At 38.2% G+C, this 19,788-nt stretch overlaps 3 protein-coding genes across 7 annotated transcripts in view; 2 read left to right on the top strand and 1 right to left on the bottom strand.

Annotated features, from left to right (window-relative positions):
- Positions 1–19,788, bottom strand: part of LOC124179260 — a 130,936-nt gene that overhangs the window by 64,839 nt on the left and 46,309 nt on the right. The window lies entirely within an intron of this gene.
- On the top strand, positions 8,760–10,717 carry LOC124177448. Its single transcript, XM_046559805.1, has 4 exons — positions 8,760–8,964; positions 9,090–9,232; positions 9,304–10,430; positions 10,595–10,717. Exons 2-4 carry the CDS (start codon positions 9,094–9,096, stop codon positions 10,715–10,717), a joined length of 1,389 nt encoding a protein of 462 aa, XP_046415761.1. The 5' UTR covers positions 8,760–8,964; positions 9,090–9,093.
- LOC124179257 lies at positions 11,638–15,559 on the top strand. 5 transcript variants are annotated; one of them, XM_046563490.1, is made up of 7 exons: positions 11,638–11,973; positions 12,364–12,640; positions 13,283–13,498; positions 13,648–13,848; positions 14,004–14,326; positions 14,405–14,573; positions 14,936–15,559. In XM_046563490.1, the coding sequence occupies exons 2-7, from the start codon at positions 12,370–12,372 to the stop codon at positions 15,187–15,189; spliced, it is 1,434 nt and encodes a 477-aa protein (XP_046419446.1). In that variant the 5' UTR covers positions 11,638–11,973; positions 12,364–12,369; the 3' UTR covers positions 15,190–15,559. The 5 variants fall into 5 exon arrangements, with proteins under 5 accessions (XP_046419446.1, XP_046419443.1, XP_046419444.1 ...); XM_046563487.1 differs by having other exon boundaries at positions 11,638–12,172; positions 12,343–12,640; positions 14,936–15,558; XM_046563488.1 differs by having other exon boundaries at positions 11,638–12,172; positions 14,936–15,558.

Here is a 19,788-nt window from a genome sequence, read left to right on the forward strand (position 1 = left end):
TACGATGAGGAGGAGGATGACGAAATGATCGATAGTGATGCCGATACGTTGATTATCGACACCGAGCCATGTATTGACAACAGTGCTGGTGATGATGATCGCGAGTTTGAGCAAAATTTGAGTGGCGAGCATCATCTAGAATCATCACCATCACCGACTGATGTTGAGGATGAGGAGGAGGAGGATGAGGGGGAGGCGGAGGTGGAGGGTGTATGGAATGACGATGATGTTGATGACGAGCGGGTGGAGTTTGCTGATGGATTTTGACGGTTGCGAAGATGTACGCGTCAGATTCAGATTGCTTCTTGACGAGAAAAAAGGAAATAGCGAAAAACAATTTTTTCTCCCCAAATTTATGGTTTTTTTTTATCGATATCTCGATAACGACGATCGATACGTGAAAAATGTATAAGACCTTAATTGTAGATCGTGCAGAGAGCAACAAAAAAGTATTGTATACAAAATTTCGTATCTCAACGGGGAATCGAGTTATGATGAAAAAACTAAATTTAACCCTTTTTTCAAGATGGCGGAAAACCCACAAGGTTATTTTGGTCGACAATTTGAACTTAAGCTTTTTTAGCCGCCCCCCACGTAATATCCAAAATTTGGCTTTCTCGGTTCATTTTCATTTCCAAATGTATATAATAACTGGACTATAAAAGGATTACAGTGATTTTATTGTGGTTGATAGCATACCAAAATTCATATATATAATAAATATAAAGATATAAGTTTCATTATTTGTGTTTTACAATTGGAACTGTAACGAATTGCCAAAGTCTTGGGATTGAATGTCCCCTAGCCTATGATACCTTGTCACAACCACTATTGGAGACGTTTGAAGCCGAGGCCCATCATAATGTGGATGATAATATTCAAGAAGAATTTCAAGGTAATTTGAGCGACACGTACAAAATACTTTTGACGACGAAATTTTAATTAACATTTCATCACGTTTTTCGAAATATTATTTTACAGTGGTTAATACGCAGGATACCGATACGAGACAGACAGGATGGACCTCTTCACCACTGTCAATACCGTCTCGTCCTAATTTCTCCCTGCCTCGTCCTCCAAGACCATTATCTCGCACCCCGAGTATTACGCCTCATTTTGAGAGCATTTCACCTCGTTCCTCGAATGCATCACATTCTCGAAACAGTGCCGCCCCTTCTCCTCAGACGCCCGTATCTAGCCCAGTGGATAGCCATTCTCGGCAAAATCAGACTCAACCTGCCAAACGAGGTAAATTCGTTGTATGTCTATTTGAAAATTCTAGCTCACTATGAAATATTGAAAATGTGGATATATGGTTATGTTTATCGAAAAAGGTGTTCGAGGTGGTGTGTCACAGTGCACGAACAGATACGCAAAGGCTAACGATAGATATATGGGAGAGGAATTCGATCCAGAAGTCGAAGCATCTTGTCTCATGTACTTTGACGTTAATAATTTGTACAATGCGGCTATGAGCTTTGCTCTGCCGTGTAATTCCTTCGAATGGGTGTCAGGTTTCAGAGAGTGCGACGTTCTTGCCATCTCGGACGATGCGGAGTTTGGTTAATTATTAATAACAAAATATGTGAATTGGATATCTTTTAATGTACACTAAATTTTCGAGTGAACTATTCTTTTAGAAAAATGGAAGAGGAGTGTGAGGAACGTGTGTCTGTGTCATGTGTTATATGTAAATAGAAAGATGCTGAAAAGGTTATTGTTTTCTCTGATCCTGAGATGGTGCCTTTTATTGGTCAAACAATCATCAATTTAAATTATGATCTTTGTTATTCATACAAACTTGAAAATGATACCATTGTACAAACGATAAATGATGATTTGTATTGTGGAAATCACGAAGAGGCCGATACGAAAATCGTTTATCATGCTTGTCAACTGGAAAATGAGTCTGCTGCCAATATTCTCATAAAATCATGTGACACTCATGTTTTAATTATCATGCTTGGGAATATGGATCACCTGAAAAGTGATAACTTGAAAATTTACATGGAGTATGGAGCTGTTAATAACAGAAGAGTCATAAATATTACGCAGTTACATATTGAATTAGGACCTACGGATGTGATTATAACCCTTCATTCTTTAAGGCAAAAAAGACCATATCCATGATGCTCACCTATCCGGTAGATGCTATGGCACAAAATTTCAAGGTGCATCAAACACTTCATGAAACACGTGTTACTAGCTCTCCGACTATAGGTAATACACGCAGATTTATTGATATTTCCGCTCTTTTCATCAAGCTAGGTACACTAGTTTCACAAGCGCTACCAGCTCTGCATGCGCTAACAGGGTGTGATTATAATCCAGCTTTTTATCGACGAGGAAAAAAAAGCCTTTGGACATTTTAATGGGATCTGTAGTTTTTCAGAAAGCATTTGCAAATTTGGGATGTGTATCTTACAATGTTGGAGAATTACTGAACAATATGGAATCTTTCGTTTGCCACATGTATGGTTTGAAAAAATTAGCGGATGTCAACCGAGCTAGAATAGAAATATTCAATAAAACCTACAAAGTCTCAGATACATCACAGCCCTTCTCATTAAACGTGCGCAATTACGACGCTTGCAATTTACCACCATGCCAATCGGAGCTACGGCAACATGTATTACGAACGCAATACATTGCATGCTTATGGAGGAATGCCCACTATCGAACTGTCACAGAGATGTCACCAACAGATTTCGGCTGGAAAAATGTGGATGGCAAGCTGGAGATGACTTGGTTTCTCGGCAATCAACTACCAGAAGCATATGAGGATATCGTCATAACACCTGACATTTTAGGGGATACTCCAGAATAAGGTATGTTTTTTTTTTAATACACTACTAATATCATGAAATAAATGCAATATTGTCAAGTAACATAACCATTTTTGATTACAGAAACACAAGATGATCAAATTGATTCGAACTCCGAATATGAGGATGATTCATCTGATGATGAAGATTAAAAAAATCTTTAATAACACTTCCTTTACCATGAAACCATCTTCTTATAAATGAATAGTAAAAGTTTACATTTATATATATATTTTTTTACATTACACATTCTGTTCATTGTAATTATTCCCTTTGATAAAAAAAAAAAAAAAGAATTAAAATTTTCCTTTAACTGTCAGAACAATGAAATTCCTCCACATAATTATCAGATTATAGGTTAGCACAACAAGGACATCGAGCTGAACTGTCTGCATATAAATCTGATGAGCTTGAGTATTTCAAGGTCACTATTTTTTTTTTTACATTTTCAAAAATCGGCTGTGAGTTCTGACTGCATCCAAATCGTCATTCTTTTGAATATGATACCTTTTAGAGGTCACTTAACATTCCCCCTGAATATCTGACGAGCTTAAATAATTTTTTTTTTTTTCATTTTCTACCCCTTCGTGCTGCCACCCCCGACTTGTAAGCCGGCAGATTAATACTTCTCTGTTACCGGAAGCACATAGGGCGTATACGATATTAATCTCTAACGCACTCGAGTATTTCTTTATAATAAATTTTTTTTTACATTTTTGAAAATTAGTACCTACTTCCCCCGGCAGTAAGAGAGCATGTATCATATGAACTTTTTTTCTTTTTAGTATCTAATCTTTATAATCCAATAGGTTCTCGCAGCGCTAAAGTGACTTACCATTTAGCCTCTTGGGCTCTTCTACTAATAGATTTGCATACCGATTTGCGGAAAAAATCTCACAACGAATTCGGAAAAAATTTTTACAAACTGATGAACAACGCAGTTTTTGGCAAAACAATGGAAAACGTGCAGAAGTACAGAGATATTCGATTGATCACCGAATGGGATGGGCGGTACGGTGCCAGAGCTACCATAGCCAAACCTAATTTTCACCGCTGCACCGTTTTCGACAAAGAGATGATTATCGTCGAAATGAGTAAGACGAAAGTCAAGTTGAATAAACCCTTGTATGCAGGTTTCTCCATTCTGGATCTGTCTAAAACATATATCTACGACTTTCATTACAATTATATTCAACGGAAATTTGGCAACCAAGCAAAATTAATGTATACGGACACCGACAGTTTGATTTACAAATTTACCGTCCCCGACATGTACGAACATATGAAGGAGGACTTGCATGAATTCGATACGTCTGATTATCCGCTTGACAACGCTTATGGAATGCCTCGAGCGAACAAAAAAGTTCTCGGCTTAATGAAAGACGAGAATAACGGGAAAATAATGTTGGAATTTGTAGGATTAAGAGCAAAATTGTACGCATTCTGAGTCTTGGGAGATGAGAAAGACGATAAACGTGCCAAAGGTGTCGAAGCATCAGCGTTGAGAAAAATAAGTTTCAACGATTATTTGGAATGTGATTTGAAACGTGAAAAATTGTCTACAAATCAGCATTTAATATTAAGTCGAAAGCACGAGGTATACACTGTAGAACAGCAGAAAGTGGCACTGAGCTGGAATAATGACAAGCGGATCGTGTTTCAAAACACAACCGACACGCTTCCGTGGGGCTACAAGCCTGCACCTTAGCTTTGTAATTACCGTATACTAGTAGTACAGATATGCCGGTTCTAACCCAAAAAATGGCGACGTACCGGTCCCCTCCTTCCTCCCCACCTTACAGGCAGTCGGTATATTACCCCCACGATGGTGAGCCTTACCCAAGATATTGTAACCGGCTGTTAGCATACATGGCGCCACCGGTATTTTCGCTCGATTTTGCCGTCAGACGAGCAGCCATTTTGATAGCAGCCATTTCGATTTTTGCTTAGTCGGATGAGCAGCCATTTTGATTTCATCTAATAAATTATCTAATATGTTAAAACTATCATCGGTAAAGCGTCGATTATGCGTCGCCCCCGTATACAAATTTTCCCGTCCTCTAAAGGTCAAGAATGAAAAAATACCGAAACCCCCAGACATGCGTTCGGAATTATTTTTGTGTGAAATTCCTCAGAGGTCAGGATATCAGGAAGCGATGAGATCAGCACGGTCGGAATGGAAACTTCACGTATGCCAAAGATAAGCACCATAAAACGCACCAAGGATACAACGCTCCGCGTGGCCATCGCCATTGTGACGGCGTTCGTAATTTGTTGGACTCCCTATGTCGTCTTGACATTATGGTGAGCGTTCGATTTGTGTTTCACGCTGTTTTCTCGTTCAAGAAATTGTTACGAGTCATTTGTGCTAGCATTGTTCGTGTAGTTTACGACCCACTTCACTATCACGGTCCACTATTATTTCCATTTAAATGTATGAATTATTCTACTTTGAATGCGGCCATTACGCATATTGTTTCTTGGAATTTTTTTTTTTTCGATTTTCATTTATCACCGGTGCACGAACGCTCTAGTTTTTTTAAATAATTATACCGTGGCCAGATTTACGGTTGCGCGTCAGTCCCGCAGAATCTTGAAAGGACGCATTTCATGTCCAAGTATAGAATTGCGATTGTACAGAGGTACATAATCCCACACACAATGGAACACTGTATCTCGAACATTTTTGCCTCATCTAGTCGATATTATGATGAATGATGTCAGAAGCAATATAGTCGGAGAGCTGGCGGCAAAAATCGACAAGAGTTTAGTAATGGTCCATAATTCAATATGGTTTAGTATCGAGGGTGTACATGAGTCAGCACCCACTCGCAAGGTCAGGTAGTGGAACAACTGGCGGCGGCGCGCTTTGATACATGTAAAATTACAACATGCTCTACAAGTGTTTAGTAACAATTGAAAATTGGCAAGAAGCTAGTTTATAGTATAAAAAAATGGGAGAAAGTGGTCAGACCGCATTGTTGGGGAACGCGGCGAGTCGGCACGCCACAAAAGTTGTCGCTGAACGATGTCGGTGCAAGACCTTAGTAATAACTGAAAAATTACCATACTGCTTTATTATTATATATTATTTAATAAAAAAATTGTCAGATCACAAATTAATGGAACGGAGGTAGTCGGCAGTCGCTTAAAGTGCGAATATCGAATACGCGCGTCTGTTCGGAGCGCGTACGGATATATGCTTGTAATTCAATATGTATATAAATAAATATATACATACATATATATATATGTATGTCCAAAGTATGGTTTGAGGACTTTTTCTAAGGTATATATCTTATCACGAAATTTCATTTAGAATAGTAAAACGTGTCATATGTAAACATTTTAATTGAAAAAAAGTCATTGGTTCAGATTTTAATCGACATATAATGTTCAATGGCTGTTTTGAAGTCTCCCCAAAATTGGCGTGTATGAAGACAAAATCTATCATGTATCGACACATACGAGGACATTACTTTATACGATTGGAATCGTACAGGAACACAATTTCATATCAACTGGCTGTTTCAAGGACTAGATTTTTTTACCATTCGGGTAATACAGGGACATAGTTGTTTACGAATCGGTTAATACACGGACAGAATTTTGTATGAATTGGCTAATATAAGGGTATGATTTTGTATCGTTCGACTTATACAAGGACATAATTCTATATCAACTGGCTTCTATGGAGACGTTATTTTATATCGATTGGCTCATACGAGAGAATGATTTTATACAATTAGCTCATATTACCACATAATCTCATAATGGTAGTTGTCGTAAGTGTTCTTTAATTTTTTTATATAACGCAAGCATGTTTTACGCGTTTTTTCATGCTTGTTTTCCGAACCTTAAGTGGCCGGTTATGCGATGGTGAAGGAGATGAGTGGTGGGGGGGTGTGAAACTGTACAATAAAGTGCAACTCAAACTCCTAGGCCTCTAATGGTGTGAAACTGTACAATAAAGTGCGACTTAAGCTCCTAGGACGTGCCCGAATACGTACTCTGCGCATGCGCATTCGCAGATAAGTCTGACAGTCCCGACGCTTCAACCTAACCTCGGTTTCATGAAAAATCGCGTAACATGCTTTTGTTATATAAAATATCGTGTGCTATAAGGAGACCACTCGGTCTTTGCGCCTCGCGTATTTGCAATATTCGTCTTCGTCTCGCGTATGCACACTCGCCTTCGGCTCGTGTGCACGCTCGCCTACGACTCATATTGCAAACTCACGCTCGGCTGCTAAAGATCGAGTTAGTCTCCTTATAACACAATATACTATTAATTCAGTTCGCAATGCGAGCGTCAGTTTGACGCTAAGTGAAAAGCCAACTTAAACCGTGAAGCCCTTGCCATTGGCTAACTACATGTCTCGGCTTCTATGATTGGCAGTCTGCTCTGTTTTTGAAGCGATGCTTTTAGGAACCCAGTGGCGCCCAGTGTGATGCTTCGGGAATCCCCACCTCTAAAGGACCTTCAATTTAACGGCGTGCCCGTGGAATAGCTGTTCTTAGCAGCTAATGTGGTGCTTGCAGATCAAATACCAAAAAGTGTCGAATATACCTATAATATGCCGCCGAAGGCGCATAAAAACGCGATGGCGATCGTCCAATTTACGGATGGCATTGTTTACATCTGTAAATTGACGGATATAAGTGTGACAAAAAAAAATCACCACGCCGTGAGGTACAAAGATCGCAAGAAATATGCTGCACATGTTCTTATCTTAAGCGGTAAGTTGAACGCTGTGAAAATATCTTTCAGAAACCTTACGAGCTTATTGTGAGAACTACCTATTTCTCAGTGTTGTCGCAATCTGACTTTCGTTTCCATAATTAACAGCTAATCTTGAACTACTCAACGAAGTACTACAGCATCTTCAGACTGATTTACCCCACGTTCATCTCGAAAAAGTTACGTACACAGGCACACGCTCTTCCAGTTCTCGTCTATTGCAACAAGCGAAAAGTAACCTAGAAGGTAAATCAAAGTAGTTTCCGCATTATATTACAAATATTACAAAAAATCTGGTTAGCTTATAATTTGTCAATTCCAAAACCATTATATGGGTGATTCAAGTTTAGTAGGCCATATTGTAATGGTCGATTCATTGTAAAAATCCAAGGCTAAAAGTTCTTCACGACAAAATTCAAGGGACCGATAGTATGAGAGCTAAAAAATATCAACGTCAACTATTCACAGAGCTTGTACATGAGTAGGCGGCTGGCTTCTGAGCCAAAACTTGGCTGTGCTTCTAGCAAGTTGAATATTGGCGATGATTCGAGATTCATTTCTGGTTGAGCATTTAGTTTTGGTCTTTGATTCACGTGACAATGTCCAGATACATTTGCTGTAGGTTATTTTTGGTCAGGTCTACCGCTGGATACTTCCCAGACTCCAGGTGACTTGGTTCGTGGTTGTCGCTAGCTAGGTTCACTGTCTTGAAGTTTCTGGGATCCAAGTTAAAAACTTCACAGTTTCCAGGATCCGAGTGCTCCGCTTCATAGTTTTTGTCGATAAATATGAAGCAGGCGACCTGGATCTTGGAAAGTACAAAATAGTTGATCCGGACCCTGAAAATTACACAGCGAACAACGTGGATGTCTAGAGCCACGAAACAGGCAGCCTGGATCTTGAGAACTGAAGCGGTTGACCTGGATTCCGGGAGCTACTCAGCAGAAGACCCAACCAAATTTAGGTAATAGCAAAAGTACCTGGACATCGTCACACGAATGAAAGACAATGACCTAATACTGCAATAAGAAATCAAAATAAAATTTTGACAGATATTCGATTCACCACAAGCGTTGCTAGGTTTTTACTCATTAGCGAGTCTTGTCTTGATCATATATAGGCTCTGTGACTCGTGGACTACGATATCCCGTGCAGAAATTTGAACTGGAAAGCCAGGCTACTCTCTAGCACCTCGTAGTGATTTACTGGCTAGCGCAACCTGTACAGGCCCTGCCTCGGCATTGGCGAGTTCGGCCCAATTCCGCGTTCCCTAGCCAACACTGTCCAGAAACTGGTCGTTGTTCGCTGATGAAAACTTATTACCGGTGTTTACCATTATTTATCAGTACTCCAACTTATAATTTTTAAAGTTTACTCCAGACGTCCACTGTGATATTTGTGAGTTGATTTTCGTAATCTTCGTAATGGGAATGTAGAATACCATAGTAAATATGTTTTGAAGGTAACATAACCTAAAAATTTCTATCCTATCATTTTTATGTTTTATTGTCTATCTATTTCAGCATAATGAATAACATAATTGAAAAACGACGACGAACACGCGACCGTGTGCGAAGGCATCGTTTCGTTCATCAAAACACTATTGTGCCACAGAACCATCCGCTAAATGATGACAGTGACTCTGACATCAACTCCGAAACTGAATGTGTGTAATATAAGCATCAACCTATAAGTGAAATAAAATTTCAGTTGTTATAAAGCAAGTATGAATTGCAGGTGTCAGTGATCAAGAAAATAGTAATAGGTCTGAAGAAGATGTATCCGAGGGTGGTATTTCTGAACAATTACTTGAACATAGCCAAAGTGAGATCGACGAAGAGAATGGTGACTCAGGTGACGGTTCTCAGATAGACCACGAAGAAAGTGTATCATCAGCCAGTGTCATTGATGAAAACAGTGATATCGGCTCATCTATAAATGAAGCGACTGACGATAGTTTGAATGAACGAAATGAAGCTGAGGAAATTCGAAAATGGGCAATAAAAGAACACCTTAGTCATTCTCAATTGGATGGGCTTTTGGTGATTTTGAGGAGAAGATTGCTGCCTGAACTTCCAAAGACAGCAAAAACATTTCTACGTACATCGGCAGTGGCCTATGATATACAAGACATGGAAGATTATGATGGAAATATGGGACAATTCGTGTACTTTGGTATTGCTGAAAGGCTTCGAGCCTGTGTCAATGAAGAAGTGCACATAGGTAATGAAATTTTGATCCAAGTTAATGTCGACGGACTGCCTCTCTTTAAATCAAGTAACACTCAACTGTGGCCCATTTTGTGTAAAGTTGTCCACGAACCAGACATATACGAGCCGGTGCCTGTAGCTATATACGCAGGTTCTACAAAACCAAAAAGAGTTGATGAGTTCTTGGATGAGTTCATTGAGGAAATGAACCAACTATCAGCGAATGGTATTGACATTAATGGCAGACTGTTTCAAGTAAAAATTCAAAGTTTCATATGTGATACGCCAGCTAGGTCTTTCCTCAAATGTGTTAAGGGTCATACTGGATATTATGCGTGTGAAAGGTGTACCGTGAGAGGATGCAGACCTGGCAGATCTACTGTATTTCCTGATGCGGATTGTCCTGAACGAAGTGCTGAGGACTTTAATAGACAAAGGCAGCGAGAGCATCACAATAGTGTTTCGCCATTGCTACGTTTAAGACCTGCAGTAAACTTGGTCTTGTTATTTATTCTCGATTTCTTGCACTTAGCTTGTCATGGTGTGATGAAGAAACTTTTGAAAGACTTTTGGCTTTTAGGCAATCTCCATCTCAGACTAGGCCGCAGAAGTCGAATCGAACTGTCTCGCAGAATGGAGTATTTAAAAATTCTGGTAACTTCTGAATTTCAACGTAAACCACGGTCCGTAGCGTTTATAGCAAAGTGGAAGGCCACCGAGTTTAGATTTTTTCTATTATATTGTGGAGTTGTAGTCTTGAAGGGTATTTTGAACAATAGACTATATAAACATTTTTTATTATTTCATGCGGCATGCAGAATTTTATGCTGCGAAGATCTAGCCCTCAGGTACAACAGGTTTGCAAAGAAGTATCTCAGAAGTTTTTTCTTAGTTATGCGCCAATATTATGGCCCAGATTCGCAAATCATGAACCTTCATAACTTAATTCATATGGCCGATGATGCTAAGAACATGAAGTGCTCCCTTACAAAGATAACTACATTTCCTTTTGAAAATGCACTCGGTCACATAAAAAAGTTAGTCCATTCGCCAAATCGACCATTGGCTCAAATCTGTCGCCGCTTGAATGAGAAATTTTCGATAAAAAATCATAAAGCAACTCTACCCCAGTATGTAGAGATACTCAAGGAGAATAGTGATATCCCAAATTGTAGGATGAATCACAAAGCGATATCGAAACTGAAATTCAAAGGGAAATATATACTTTCGGTCAAGGCTCCCGATAATGTAGTTCTTCTTAAAAATGGCACTATTCTCGAAATAAATCTTATGTCGTACCCTGATGACAATCTAGAAGACGTGACAATTATTGGAAAAAAATGGAAAATCAAAGAGTCGCTGTATATGTATCCGTGTGATTCGAGAGTGCTGGAAGAATGGGTGCTTGAAGACAGATCATCTGCAACTACAATTACGTGCCCTATTGATCAAATCAAACGCAAAATGATAATATTACGTTTGCCTGGAAGAGAGAAAACATATGGAATATCTCTATTACATTAATTTAACACAGGTCGGTTGAAACGTGGTATACAGTGTAATGTTACGTATATACTTGTATTAATCCGAAAAAAGTAGCTGGATATCTTTTTATATTTTAACAATAAATAATATTTTTCAGTACTCTAACCTCAAAATCTCGACCAACGCGACTTCGTCGTGATTTCGTGGCTCTAGTGATGAAAAGTACAACTCGAAACTCGTATGGATAAGGTTTTTTGACATGCGTGTTACAAGCACTCGCCTTCGGCTCGCGCCGTAAACCTCACGTCTCGTCAAAAAGCCTTATCCATACTTGTTTAGAAATGTACTATTATCCCTATTTAATTTCAGGGCGAGTGTCACAAGGTGTAATGCGCAAGCTTATTTTCACGAATAATATATGTATAAATATACATATATATTATATATGTATAATACATATATCAATATTATTCGTTTGAGTATGGGAAGACCGTCAATCAATTGCCGACACTGGAATTATTTTTGACGAGGACGTTTCTGATGTGTCTCGATATTTAAATAACGCGCGTGACTGTGGCGACATGTCGATAGTGGCGACTTGTTGACTATCGTCGTTCCGGCACGTGTTGTGTACAGCGTCCTAAAAGCCTAGAAGTGCCTGGATTTTTCTTTCACGAAAATTGCAATCATTTGAAAAAGCTGGAATTTTTTTGTAAGTGGTTCATTAAAATTATTACGAAAGCAAGCTGTTTTGAACTTTACGAAGTGAGAAGTGATCAAAAGTGTACAAAACACAAAACGTGCTGCGCAAATACCGAACGGCTCGCTGAACGTGTTATCCCACGTGCTAACCTTACATTGCATCGCTTATCATTTTTTATAACAGCTACCTGTGCCATCGACTATTCTTCGTAAGTTGTCCTTGAATATTCAAGTACAGACATTTATATTTATTACGACACAATAAGAAACTATTTATATAAATATGACACGTGCGTACTCTACCCTAACCTAACCTAATCTTACTAAACCTGTAACAGCGCATATATACATATAACAGACGCCTTTATATTATGAACAGAATCCCTCTTCGTATTTTAAGCATATAATGGGAGATGATAAAGAGGCAGAAGAGGCCATCAAGGCTTTTCAATTAGTCGAATTCGATCCACCTAATAGAAAACAAAAACGAGGCACGATAGAATGCGTACCATCGACTTGGATTTCCTATAACCCATCGACTGGCAGATGCCAATGCAAATTCATGCCACCTCCGTATTCAGTAGAGGACTCTGAACTTTTGTGTTGGCTCGTCAAAGAACAAAGCCCTCTACAAGAATCTTGGCCTGTCTACCCAATAACACTCAAGGGACATGCGAGTAAGTAAATGATCTGTTGCGTTTTCTATTAGATTTGTATATTGTTCGGAAATAATCATCAAAGGGGAATAACTGTTAAATTTTGAAAAGATGACGTATTCAGTTCATATCACAAAGGTTCGTCTGTATAGTCTCACTATAACGCCATAAGATTCGATCAGTATTTAAAGTCACTGCTCTCAGAGAGTTATAAGTAAACCCAGTTATATGTCGACGGAGCTGAAATCAGAAGATATGAAAATCTTGGGTTCTGAGGGTCATCCGAAGCTCACAAGCTTGCACTGTGTAGCCGTCACATAGTCTACGTCTGAAACTTTTAACAGAGTCAATATTGTAGAAGCCGGCTTTGCAAAAATTCATATATTTTTGTGGGTTGTGGCAACGAATAACACAAGCACATGATTGATTTCGTGTCTTCTGATCTCAGATCTAGACGTATACCGATCAAATATACATTGAGCTTTTTAACACATCAATTTTGAATCGTGTACATGTGAAGACGAGCAATAAAAAGTTAAAATTATCAAAATTTATTTTTCACTGCCAAATAATTTGTATAGCATCAAAAAGTTCAGCTGAGAGCAACATTTCTTGTAAATAATGGAAGGTTAAAAATTTCTGTTATATTTTTTCTTCTTCTAGCAACTTATGATGATGCAATGAAACGTCTCAAAGTATTAGCAGACAAGAAATTTGTATACACAGAGGATGGAACGTTACCAGAAAAAAAATCAGAGGCAGCTAAAAAAGCATATCAGAGAATCAAAGTCAAAGGCGATAAAGCAATTGCTGAAAAGTTGATGCAAGTGCAACCCATTAACACCTCCAGGAATGACGATTATGCATCAAATGTAGACTGTAAATATAATATATACAATATATATATTATACATATATAAATTAGACACTTGGGTGACCAAAATGGCGGCGCAATTTTCGCTTCTTCGATAGGGCCCTCAAAATTTTCACTCTTGTGCAAAATCAGAAGTGCGGATATATTGTTACAGCATCCTTTGAAACATCTGACCCAATTCCTTGTATTAACAGCATCAAGGCCAAGAAAAAAAATACAAAACTTAAATATATGACAGAAACTGACAATGAGTCAACAGCTGATGAAAACAGCAATGTGATCAAACCCAGAAAAAAACCGAAGCAAAAATCAAAACAAGAACATGCTTCCTCTACCGGCAAAAACCACGTTCAAGGTGTGTACAAAAACTATTTAAATTGTTTAATTCAATTGCCGTTTTTCGACATTTCTGGAACCTAATTTGATATGAATAATTTCTAGAAACACCAAGAACCTCGTCGAATAATACATCATTATAATTAATTTTTTTACATCAAAATTTTGTTCTAGAAATTGAACGAAAACTGAGCAAAAGATCATCACGTGAAGTGTCAAAATCCACAAAAAATGTGCCTAAAGAAAATAGCTCTGAACTGAATCAGAGAGATTGTGATATCCTTAGCGGACTGAGATACGATGTTCAAATGCTAACCAAAGCCATCGACAAACTCAAGGCCATCGTTGAAAAATCGGCCTTAGCGATGGATGCTCATGGGGCAAATGTCCAAAGTTTTACGACACAATATGATCTGAACCTGCCTGTAACGACTTTGAAGGACTTTGACGCATTCGACGAGAAATTAAAAGCTGACAAAAAATTTCGTAAAGAATTCGTGAGTAAAAAAATTTGGATACTGAATTTGTATTGTCACTTATACAATATCTCACTCATTGCTTCAATCTCTCTATAGACTAGTACATTGCATTTCGTTTTCGACCACAATGCAACCTTACCAAAAAATGTGACGGCATTATTGAAAAAAAATATTTCACGGGATGTGGCCTTGAATTTCAACGCAGTGAAGGCTGGCATGGATAAACGCATTTTCAAAGAGACACAACTTTGTGGAATATTGCTGGGTAACACAATTATCGTTAACCTCAATCGTTAAATCATACCTGATAGATTTTTGTTCACTCATCTTCGAAGAATCCGTATAGGTATGCCAAAAGGTTTTTCCCATTTTAAAAAGAGAAAAGACAACTGCCTGCTTTTCGTTTTTGAAGTAAATTACAGTACAATTCAGGGTATGTCAGACTTCGCCTTGTAGGTATAGTTGGATTCAGTCTAGGTAAGACCTATCATCGTGAAGACTTAAAGCAATTTTGAAATTGATGACACCAACTTTACAAACTAATAGACTTTCCACCACGATTTGCTCTTTTAGAAGAAAAAGAAAGCAGGGTTGTTTAGTTTTTTTAACTAAAGTCTTTTCTTCCAGATGTGCTTTTGTTGAAATACAAAGAGGGAGCGCAGGGATCAATGACACATGTAACTGAAAAGAGTGTTTATCGAGAACTCGGTAACTGCCTGAGTAATGCCGTCGATTGGGATGGGGATCGTAAATCTCGACTAAAGAAAAAAGCTGCAAAGAGTACTACAATCGCTGCAGTCCAATCAGTTTGTGTCAATGTACATTGCAGCGGCACCAGCATGGAATCGTTGTCTCGTAAATCCACAGACAAATCTTCTTAGTAACGTATTCGAAAACTTCCCAAAATAGTTGTGTACTTTTGTGCTTACTGATTAAAAAAAAAGTATTAAAAAAAAAGTCATTATTTACGTACTTTTCTACTCACTGATGGGTTTGAAAAATAAAAAAAATATGTGTTACTTACGTATTTTCTATTTAGTGATGTATTAAAAAAAAAAGAAATTCACTACTAACATATTTTTCACTTACATGTTTAAAAAAAAAAATCCTACGTACTTTACTGCTGACTGATATGATGTATTGAAGAAAATAATAATATAATAATATAAATGAATAGAACTTTCATACGTTGCGAAATATTCATTCTAGAATTTATCCTTTATCCTTTTTTCCGATAATTATATGAATAGCTACTTGCAAGGATTCTGGCTAGACCCTATTAACTTTACTGGTTAGACCCTAGTCAGACCTTCTGGCTAGGCACTGCGTAGAAATGTGTTACACGCCAGGACTGGCTCAGCCCAGCTGACCTAGCCATTGCCAAGCCAGATTCATGGAAAACTAGCCAGGTGCTAGGCAGCACCGGAATTAAATTTCTGCACGGGTGATATATTTCATACGAAAGTGTCATTTATACAGTTTTAAGACAGAAGAATTTGTTTACTTCAAGTTGATAGCCATTGCTCTCTCCTGTGTTAAAGTATAGGGTACCCCTCTGCCCGTTCACCCTCCCGCATGACAGCATAGAACATCCTTAATTAAAATATTAAAATATACGTTTTTACAGTTCAAATGCAAGTGTACCGATACCGTCTGACGTAGATGCGAGTAATTCGGCTGCCGAAATCGCGATACCAATGAATATGCCATCATGTTCGGAAACGAGGTATAGTATTTATTTCAATAAATGAATTTATTTTAGACTGGTGTATTGTAATGGTATTGTGGAGGAAACCGCCGCTAGCAGTTCAAATCTATGCATATTTTGCGGTCAAGCAAGAAAGAGGTTGCATTCCCGGTATTTGACATTGCACTTATCGAACAATAATAGCATTGCGAGTTCCTTGATATCGAATGCGAAAACAGTTAACGATTATGAATCCGTTAACAAAATTGAAGATCATGTGCGTGAGAAGCGTGTCATCGCTTATCATTTTCCTTGCCGGAATGATTTTCTTCGTCAGTGCGAGAGTTCTCAGCCCAAGGAGAAAACTCAGTACCATAAAGAAAGAGAATGTCACAGTATTGCTTATAAGCAAGTCTGTGATTATATTAAACTCTTGTCGATTTTTGCCGCCAGCTCTTGGACTATTACGCTCATGCCGCAACAACACGACTGTCCGATTATTTGCTACTTATCCCACATGTAGCATAAACAACTATACCTTGTTCGCAGGTACACGTTTGACAGAGAAAGTTGGCCGCGAGACGACACGTGGCTCCGGGAATATTCATTTATTCTGGCGATAGGAAATTCGTGCGTGAATCCTGTAATATGTGGAAGCTACGACATAGATTGTCGAAGGGAACGAACGTGGTGTTCTTGCTGTCTCTCGCGTGCTCTCGAGGAGAGTCATCACGTGACGTTAGAAGACATGGAAGACACACCGTACGAAGAGCTGTTGCGGCGACGCTCTGAGACGAAAAAAGTGCGTTTCGTGTGAAAAAACACGAAAATTATACGACTAAGGAAACTCCCGATCCGTTCGAATCTGTAAAATTTCCAAACTCATTGTCAGACATTTGTACGAGGAATTAATTTTTTTAATTTATCAGCTCGCTCTGAGTAATTTTGTGACTAATTGCTGCGCGTTCCCACGTCTGGTATTGAGTAACGAATGTTCATGTAAATGCTAAGGTATTATACGCGGTTCCTCGCACTTGACGTCTCGTGTTATATATTGAGCTACATAATTTTATTACACGAATATTATTGATGAAAAAACTACCCTCCGTTGTACCTACTGTAACTTTTATGTTACAAACAAATTGAGCGGTTCTCCGATAATACAGCAAAATTCAGTGAAACACAGAAGATAAGATAGGAAAATGTCGTACATTCACAAAATTCCTGTTCTCAAGCTGATGTCTGGAGAAGGACTGCTTTGACAACAATAGTGGTTGGTGCAGCAACCATTTAATTCATCTATATATAATATGTAGGGTAAGGAGGTACCTTCGTTACACCACGTACACCATAGGGTCGATGTAATAGAAAACATAATAACCTTCACAATTACGTGGCTGACCTTAACGGATCCTGTTACCGTATAATAATATCGACTCGCCAGTATGATTTTGCATACTCTTGAGTTCGATAAATGATTATAATATCAATCCGTGTACGATATTGAATGTTAATTGTTCATTGTGAATCTACCGGTACAATTATTGTTGATGGTTAAAATATATCCTCTTACGATTGTACACATCTCCCAGTGTAATCAAACTCAAGTTTTATAATCGTGCCGATTTGAATTGACAATTACAAAGCTGATTTCAATTCCGTAATGATTATCGCATTTGATTAGTATGTTAACAAAGTTTTTCGATTTGTTTCAACTTTTCTGTATTCCCCATCATCATATCCATAAAAATTCTGGAAAAATTTTAGAATCGTATAAAAAAAAAAAAAAAATTAACGGATGAAAAAGAGGACCGTAAGACTCCCCACCCAATTCACCACCATGATCGCCGACTTATAAGCGGGTGTGCAGAGAGGTGGCTTACGATGAGGAGGAGGATGATGAAATGATCGATAGTGATGTCGCTCATCAAGCCGCATTTGCAAGAGCGTGTAACGCGGCCCGGATTGCACCGATCATTGGCTAATAGTATCCGCGAGATCTTGTCGGCGACCGAAATCGGAGAAAGACCACTGCTCGGGTCCGATAAAATGGATAAACGCAAGCGATGTTATTATTGCAAAGTTGAAAAAGATAAGAAAACGCAGTACTGCTGTGTAAAATGTAAGAACCCCGTATGCGAAGAACATCGCGCCGTATGTTGTTTTCAATGCTTGGAATAATTAATAAGCGTAATGTGTAATAATTCATTATAAAATTATTATTAGAAAGTATTTTTCATTGTCAAAAAATGAAAAAAAAAATTTTCGCTAATAAAATGTGTGAAAACCAATATGCATATGTAATTTGTTGCCTGTTTTCATGTCCAAAACTTAAGCACTTTACTTTAGATAAATGAAACAAAATATTTTTTTTCTTCAAGCTGCACTATTTACCTTTAATTTAAAATTTGAAAAATTCCGATATCTTAATTTGTCTCTGAGTTACAATTTTTTTTGTAAATCAAAATTTTTTCCGGAATTTCTTCATTTATTCAACAAAAAATAAATAAAAAAATTAAATTTTCAAGAATTTTCCAATCGGCACTTTAAAATGAATGTTTCAAGAAGTGACATGAATTTTTTCAGAATTTTCTGATTGGATTAAGGGAGTGAAATAATGGCCGGACGCGAAAGACCCACGTTTACAGACGAGAGGTGCGGAAAATACCTTTACAGACGAAGGGTTAAAAATAAAATTTTAGTATCTTTCATACTTTCGTCGTATCACTCATTTTGAATATGTGCAAACTTTTTTGGGTTGGAGATTTATCATGTATATAAATGGTGAGTGCAGCAGCATCAACTTTTCTATTTCGGTTTGCTCTTTTTACAGATTTTTCGTGACGAATCAATTTTAAAAAAATGGCATCTCATTCCCATCACGAGTATGATTCAAGTGCTGATGATGATGATGGGGCTGAGGAAGAGATAATTATAGGCTTTTCCGAAGCAACATGCGAGTTCTCGTTGGAGGAGCTTCGGGAACTCGTTGAGGACGCGCGAGCTGCTCGAGTGAGGCCAAACAGCCAACATTATATAAATTACGGGGATATATGTATAGAAATAATTATTGAAAAATGGGCGAATGAAACTATCGTAATAATTATAGATGTCGAGAATACTGATGATAATGATGATAATGTGAGCGAACAGGATAACAATAATGATTTTATGGATTATTTTGAGGAATAAATCACGCTAAATTCACTATTATTCATTATATATTTTGGAACCGTCTGGAAGCTCTCAAAACCTGACAATTGCCAGGATTCTCGATCGAACGTTCGAGGATCCACGGGGTCCACTCGAATGCCTGAGGATTCACGGAGTGCGCTCGGTAATGCAGTTATCAATCCCGCTCGATGGCATGATTTTCTTTACCGACAAAGAGCACAATTTATCCCACAAGGGGTAATACCACGGGAATTTCAGGCATTTTTTACCGACGATCATGGTCATTCGGAGGATTTTTTACCGACAATCATGGTCATTTGGAGGATTTTTTACCGACGATCATGGTCATTGGGGAGATTTTTTTATCGACGAGCGGTCAGCAGAGCACATTTTATCTTACGAGAGTGGGGGTAACCTTCGAGGGTTTGCGTCTGGGATGCACGGATAGGCGGATTGGTCGGCTTGGTCGGTAAATAAGGTGTTTCTACGCAAAACCCCGCTTGTTATACTACTATAATTGTATTTTTTAATTTCATTTTAACCCGTTGAGGACACATGGGGTCCAACGGACCCCAGACAAATTTCAATGCAATTTTAAATCTACAAAGACCCTTAGGAA

The sequence above is a fragment of the Neodiprion fabricii genome, chromosome 3 (assembly GCF_021155785.1).
Source record: "Neodiprion fabricii isolate iyNeoFabr1 chromosome 3, iyNeoFabr1.1, whole genome shotgun sequence".
In the NCBI taxonomy this organism is placed as follows: Eukaryota; Metazoa; Arthropoda; class Insecta; order Hymenoptera; family Diprionidae; genus Neodiprion; species Neodiprion fabricii.